This window comes from Temnothorax nylanderi, unplaced genomic scaffold, assembly GCF_030848795.1.
Source record: "Temnothorax nylanderi isolate EJ_2023f unplaced genomic scaffold, tnyl_v1.0 TNYL_tig0459_pilon, whole genome shotgun sequence".
Classification (NCBI taxonomy): Eukaryota; Metazoa; Arthropoda; class Insecta; order Hymenoptera; family Formicidae; genus Temnothorax; species Temnothorax nylanderi.
Genome location: NW_027249521.1, coordinates 122,469 through 129,963, shown reverse-complemented (window position 1 = coordinate 129,963; position 7,495 = coordinate 122,469). Strand labels below are relative to the sequence as shown.

Sequence of the window (7,495 nt, the reverse complement as noted above, 5' to 3'; positions counted from 1 at the left end):
CTTAATTTTTCGTCTGCTAGACTGCCACGGTCGTGAACGACGTGAACAGCAGCACGCACTATACACCCGGCGACCAATCAGAGCAATCCCCTTCACTCCCACTAATTCAACGCTAGTGCGCTGTTGCCAGAACCCCCGCGTCCCACTACTCCCTACTCCCCCCGATGAAGCAACCGAACTTCCTTAATATGCAGCTTGATTCGCTGATAGATTTGGCGACATGGTGACATTCGCTCAACGTGCGCGGACCGGTTCGGACATGTTTTGTCCGGAAGGAAATTTTTTTTAAGTATTGCGACTGTTACTGTCTGGATTGATTCTCATTCAGACTTTCAGCAATTTCCATTTAGACTTTGTCACGCTAACGTTTTCAGACTTTGTTAAGGATGTATCACACGTACAATCTTAGACAAAAGTGCATGAAATTTGAAATACTTGAATATCTACGCCTAACGCATAGTAAATCTAGATGTAAGATACTCAAATGATAGTAGGAGTCTTATTTTTACTCCTAGAAAAGTATTTTTTACTTTATAAATGTTTTTTCCGTATTATTTGCGATTTTTGTAATTTATGAGCCTAAACTTTTGGCAGTGAAAATGCCCTGATTTCAACTTCATAACGTCAAATTATTTCAAAGCAAAAGACATTATTCAGCAGTGCTGATAAACAAATGTGACTTTAATAACGTCAAAAAAGATAAATATGTATCATATAAACGATAATTTTGATTATTATTTACTATAAACATTGTTATGCGACTCTCTATGACTCGATTCACGTAGGTTGGCAGCCTTGCACAGTACCAAAACAGTGCGAGACTTGATGCGAGCTGCGAGGTTATGTCTGTTCGGTTACATTTTTACAATGTCAGACACGAAAAGTTATCGGTGGAAAGGCAAAATAGTGAGAAAAGCAGTTTATAAAAAAAGACTCGCTCGACGAAAAGCTATACGTGTAGCGACAGCCACAGCCATAGGTTATGATTCGCTTGCCCAGCTGATTGCGACGTTGCCGCGCTTTCACGAGATGTTCGTGCCGACAGCAAAATTATCTCAAGTTATAATTTATTTCTTTAAAACGGTATAGTGAAGACAATTGAAACTTGGCAGATATTTTCATCTATTCGTATACTAGATGTACAAAAAAATTCAAAATATTGGTAGCGCTCCTTCAACATTTTTTTAGCTGTTTTATCCGCCAAAATCGTCTCTTCCCATAAGAATACGTGTAAAATCAGTGAAAATTAAAATCGTTATATCTCAGCAACCGTTTAGTGGATTCGTTTCTACTTTTTTGTAGCACATCAGGAAGACTAAAAGAACATTCTCACAAATTTTTATCCACTTGGTAGCGCTTTGAAAATAGGTGCAATACATCCTTAAACAAACAGTGGCAAATTCTGGCCGTATTGTCTGCTGAAAAGCGGCAAGAGCCAATTTAATAGAAGAAGAAGAAGAAGAAGAAGGCGACATGGTGACCGCGGTGCCATCAACGTACCAGCACATATAAGGAAGCCGAGGCGTTATCATTTAAGGCTGCATTCCGAAATTCACATTCAGCAACTTTCAGTACTGAAAATCTATAGTATACGTGACATAAAATATAGATTTGCAGTACTGACAGTGAATATCGGAATGCAGCCTAAATTAAATAGGATAATACCTATTGTGCGAAAAGGAATATCGTGCATGTGATACCAGTTTTTAGTCTCCGCTTTTCTGTTCTTTTCCTCGTTTTGCTTCTGCGAGCAAGAACGAGCGCCTTCTACGATTCCACATTCAAGGCGCGTCTTTCAGCAGCCGTATGACGTTATCACTGAAGCCAGTATCTGTCTGACAGTGTCGTAGGATCAATGAAAATAGCCGATAGTGACTTGAACCGAGTCCGTTCTTGTTCGAATTGTATTTTGTTCCCGCGGGGCGGTGCATCCTCCAACTGCAGGTGTTGTCAACGCGACGTGTCGAAAACCGTTAGAGCCAGATCAAATAAAGTTTTCCTGCCTGCGGAGCGCTTTCCACAATGACAGCACCATGTCGTCATAGATCAATGGTGATTTTCGTGTTGACAAAGTGACCGCCGCCAGATGGTAATTTGTGCAAGGTAATCCTAAATATAAATCAGTTAATCTTTTAATTTAGCGGATTGTTGCCGACCGGTTGCGTCAATTTAAAATATTAAGGTGCATTTAGGAATTACGCCCAGGCACACCTAAGTAATTCTAATGCTATAATATACGTGACGTAAATTATAGCTTAGAGTTAGAGCCAAAGCACATAACATGGCGTAGCGATATACGACGGTCGTAGTCCTCGACCTGACAAATCAGGATGCGCCAAAGCTTATTGTGCGTTACTTACGTCCACGACTACGACTGTCATATGTGCTTTGGCCCTTACCCAGGTTGAATTTCTGAACGCAGCCCTGATGTTTCTCGAGCTTGTCTTTTATTTTACCTTCGAAGTTTTTACAAATTGTAAAAAAAATCAAATAAGAATTATGTTCAAAAACTGATCTTTCTCTTGTTATTTGAAAAGAGAAGATTAAAAGACAAAAAATTAAACCGGACATTTATATTCTAATTGAAAGTGAGAATTTCGTAGCGACCTGACGAATTTATCTAAAGACCCTACAGCTGTTTCTCGAGCGTATTCTGCTGCATGCGGCGTATCGCATTTTAAGACGTATCTGATGTAAAGAAGGTGGATTTTTAGCATAGCGCATGGATAGCGACATTGGTGCAACAGCGACATTGGTGCAACAGCAGCATCAAACGCTCGACGGTAATCACCATCAGAGTTAGAAGGAGCAGGACAACGTGAATGGTACTGTTGATTCTGCCGAGGGTCATGCGGTCGACAAGTTTCGCGGCGAGGCTGGATGTTCGGCGAAGGAAATCGCGGTCGTAGCTCCGGACAATGATAGCGTTGGAGATTCCTCTACGCAGTGCAGTGACGTTATAGATAAGGACCTAAGATTTATGCATTTAAAAATGCCTGATTATGCTTGAAATTTTATTGAAATTATGCAAAATTATGCGGTCTAAAATAAGCTGAATTTTAGTGTGTATGATCTTGTTTCTTAGTATGTACTTTAAATACCATTATTGCTTTGGAACAAACCACTGTCTAGCAGTAGAGATGGAGTTTAATGAGTACAATTTTTCGATGTTACTTCGCACTCTCCAGAAGACACGAATTGGCACAATATACGTCGCGCCTTTTTAATAGATTACGACCGTTACGAGATCCCTCCGTTTTCTACCGAAGAGCACACTAATGGGTGCATCCAGGAGCACCGCCGCTCACGGTGGCGCTCCTGGATGCACCCAATAGGGTGTCTGTGAAGTTGGCATATTATTTTCCAGCAGATCAAAAATAAAAGGGAGTTCTTGTCGCATGCAGTCGAGTTCTATAGTTCCTGATACTAGTGATACTTTTTAGTAATAGTTCTGGTGATTTTATCCAAAAAACAGTCGATCGAAAAAATGATCTGCTAACTTCCCGTAGCAGATCATTTTCTAGCAGATCAAAAATAAAAAAGAGTTTTTGTCGCATGCAGTCGAGTTCTATAGTTCCTGATACTTTTTAGTAATAGTTCTGTTGATTTTGACAAAAAAAAGTCCATTGAAAAAATTATCTGCTAGTTTTCCGAAATCTCGGAGTTCCGGTTTTCTAAAATATTTTTCGAATAGTTCTGAGCATACTGAAGCATTTTCTAAAGAGTTCCCGACACTGGCAATGTGCGATGCAATAGATTGTTTAGGCCCATTTCTTTTAGTTTTTCTATACTTAATTCTTTCTTTCCGTAAGTACACTGCAGGTATGTTTAAGCACAAAGTCGCCGAATAATTAAAAAGGACAGATCTCTCATAAGTTTCTGGATTATAGAATAACAACAGGATAAAGTTTTATATAAGAAATTATAAATCGCGACTCACTAAATTGAATTATAATGTAAATATGCTAAATATGTCATACTGTTATAAATGTCATCGCAACGAGACATTACTCTAATATCTTTCCTCTGCATAAGAGAAATTACTTTCAAGCTTACAATTTGAAAGCGTGTGTAATAAATATCTTGAGTATCTAAATATTATATATTAGGACGAATCAATATTTGTCCTAAAAATTTTAAATATATATACATATATTAGTAGAACGTAATGATTACTTGCGGACACTGATTTTAATCTGATAAATTCAAAGACATCATAGAATCAAATTCACTTTGTGTTGCTTACGTATCCAGCCAGAAATGATTAGTCAAATCGACGTCAATTTGATGTCGACGCGTTGATAAATAGTCGATGTCAAATACTGATTATTATGTTTGTAATCTCCGATCTCATCATAATCGTTTTCATGTCAGTTAAACAATTGCGAACATTTTTGTAAGATTTCTATTGTCTTTCATCTGGCTCCACATTCAGACAAAAATATATATCAGTATTTGACATCAATCATTCATCGATGAATTGACGTCGATTTGAATAATCATCTATAGTTAGATCATAGACAAATCTATGAGTTAGATAGTACTATTTGAGATAAGTGAAAAAGCAAATATAAAAACGGATAAATGGAGTATATGTTAATTGTCGATTATTAGACAAATGCGATAAGAATCAGTGATGTACGATCTTTATCTATTTTGAAGTAGCTTCGATAATTTCTTCCTTTTAGAACATGTCTTTATTTATCTGAAAGAAATTTATATACAAACTTTGACCTAAATCAGAGCATGGGTGTTTTTGGAAGAACAACCATTTTTTCTCTTACGTGAAAGATAATAATGTTATCAGAACTATTCAGACTGCAACAATTTTTAAAAGTAATTTCAATGATGCGTCACAAATGTCATTAACTCCTTTGATCAATGGTCTTGTCGTACTATTCCAGAATATAGATTAATATCGACGATATTCTACATTAATAATTGTTACACTTTAGTCGCGCCACAAGAATTAAAGCTAAATATAAAAGAGCTATTTTGACCTCACAGTATATACGTATTATGCTATTCCTGGCATAGATTGACGAGATATTGCATGCCGCAATTTCTTTACTCGATTGTGAATATAGAATAACAAAAAATTGATACCAAACAAGAATTATAATGCTTTACGTGAAAGACTTAATGTAATTATAATACTCCTTTCGTACACACGTGCGTAATATAATAAGTAGCTCGTGAAACAACCGTTCTAATACAGCTTTTTGTAATTATTTTAGTGACGCAATGGTTCTGGACGTGGAAATGTGCGGTTTTATCGTGCGTACTAACTTTAATACTTCTGGCTATTGTAGTGCCCATAACTGTACATTTCACTCATCATCCGGACGTATTTTCCGCACCACCCGAACCGACCACACCGGTCCCATCGGAAATTTCAGATTTATCGACCGAGGGTAATTATTGTCTATTTAAAAATTTTTTCGTTTGCAAGCGCGACATGAAACAAACGCTATCTTATCACGATTGTAAACTTAAAATCTGTATCTTGCACTTTAATATTTGTATTTATTTCATTTCGGCTACTTAAAAGCGCATCTTTCTTGCTTTCCACGTGTCATATATATATTTCAAAACTTTATTGCATTGTCATATATAGTAATATATAAGAATTAATAATGTTCTAGATTTTAAAGCTAAAATTGGCATATGCATCCGATTAAGATTGACACATTCGGTGTATTAAATTAAAGAGCTTTTAATTAATTTGTTTGCATGGTATATCTTGAACCTTTCGTATGACATATATGTACTATATGTTTTTATGACTTTCAGATAATAATGGAATGGACACTTCGTTACGCTTTGTCGAGAGGGACGAATGGGATGCGGAGCCGCCTTTGGAACCTCTAACAAAAATGAAGCTGCCAGTATCATATGTAATTATTAGTCACACTGTGACACCATTCTGTACCACGCTACCAGAGTGTGCATTCCAAGTGAGATTTGTTCAGTACACGCATTTCAAAGATTACAATTTTTCGGATATCGGCTATAATTTTCTCGTCGGAGGTGACGGCTTCGCATATGTTGGCAGAAATTGGGACTACGTCGGTGCCCATGCCCGCGGTTATAACAGCAGAAGTATTGGCATTTCCTTCATCGGTAATTTCAGTTCAGTTGTACCGCCGAAACTACAATTACGTGCCGCGCAAAAGATCATAGAGCTCGGCGTCAAACCCGGAAAGATCGCGCCTGACTATAAACTGTTAGGTCACCGACAAGTTTCGAACACTAAGAGTCCTGGAGATGCCTTATATAATGAAATTATAAAGTGGCCTTATTGGTCATCCGAGCCCTGACCAGATAACTTGAAAAGTTAACTTGTGAATGGAATACAATGTCTGAAAATATTTACATCTTTTTTTTCTTTAAATCTGTAGTTTATATCAGTTAGATATAATTCCAACAAGTTCAGATAACAGTTAACTGAATATATCGCGGATCTACTATTTTCGTTCCGAATATAAAATCTTCTTGAATACAATAAAATATATGACAAAAGAGGTAGTCCCTGCAAATTTTGATAGCATCAATAAATTTAATTAGATCAAGCTAATTAGCGAATAAAGGAAGGAAATGTCATATATAAAAATATATTGTGTGTTGGAGGTATGATAATAGGCATTGTACTGGTTGAACTTTAAATAAAATTAATTGGCTGTTAAATAAATATTAAAATTGAAAATTGCTATGAAAATATATATCATGCATGATACAAGATATATACATTAGTAATAAAAGTTAAGTGGTCCATTTTAAGTCAACCACACGTATTCACTCATGTGTCCAAACACCAGATTACTCAGTTCAGTGGTTTGTATAAAGAAATAAAGATGCCAACGTGACAGTTACTATATACTTTATTTTATTTTATAATATACCGGATTTATCTCTCAGTCATGTTTTAATACCTAATTTTGGGGAACATCTTGTATATACTATTAAAAAAATGTAATTTGTTGTACATTTAATGAGCTTATAATTTGTTAAATAAAGAAACATATACGTATTCAATTCCTGTACATCTTTTTTCCACTCGTCAAACATTATTTTGTACTCATCTCACAGTGGCGCGGATGGCAATCTACATACAATAGAAAATTTAAAAAATTAAAAATGCAAGAGGAAATAAGAGAGAGAAAGAAAAAAACAATACTGTGATAAAAGAATGGGAGGTCCAAAAAAGAGATGCTGTAGAAAAAGCGATAGAAGAAATATTACCAGAAAGAACTCCACATTAGAAGTTATGGTAAATTCTGGACAAGAAGAGGAACAAATATGATTACGGAGAAACTGAAAGGTAAGGAACAGAAAGGGACAGTTATGGTTAAAAAGAAAATATTAAAAGAGAAAAACATTGACAGTGACCTAACTTGAAAGGTAAGACAGATACAAAGGGAAATATGCTTGGTAGCAGAAGTGGAGGCAAGGGAATTAAGCGAGAGTGAAAATCAAATATATGTAAAGATTATAT

The 7,495-nt window shown here is 36.1% G+C and overlaps 1 protein-coding gene across 5 annotated transcripts; it reads left to right on the top strand.

The window, feature by feature from the left end:
- The first annotated feature begins 236 nt into the window (after positions 1-236).
- On the top strand, positions 237-7,035 carry LOC139782990 (peptidoglycan recognition protein-like). Of its 5 annotated transcripts, none has more exons than XM_071722101.1 (4): positions 237-1,571; positions 1,803-2,103; positions 2,715-5,414; positions 5,794-7,035. In XM_071722101.1, exon 4 carries the CDS (start codon positions 5,805-5,807, stop codon positions 6,318-6,320), a length of 516 nt encoding a protein of 171 aa, XP_071578202.1. In that variant the 5' UTR covers positions 237-1,571; positions 1,803-2,103; positions 2,715-5,414; positions 5,794-5,804; the 3' UTR covers positions 6,321-7,035. The 5 variants fall into 5 exon arrangements, with proteins under 5 accessions (XP_071578202.1, XP_071578201.1, XP_071578204.1 ...); XM_071722100.1 differs by having other exon boundaries at positions 1,800-2,103; XM_071722103.1 differs by having other exon boundaries at positions 237-2,103; positions 5,238-5,414.
- The last annotated feature ends 460 nt before the right edge of the window (positions 7,036-7,495 follow it).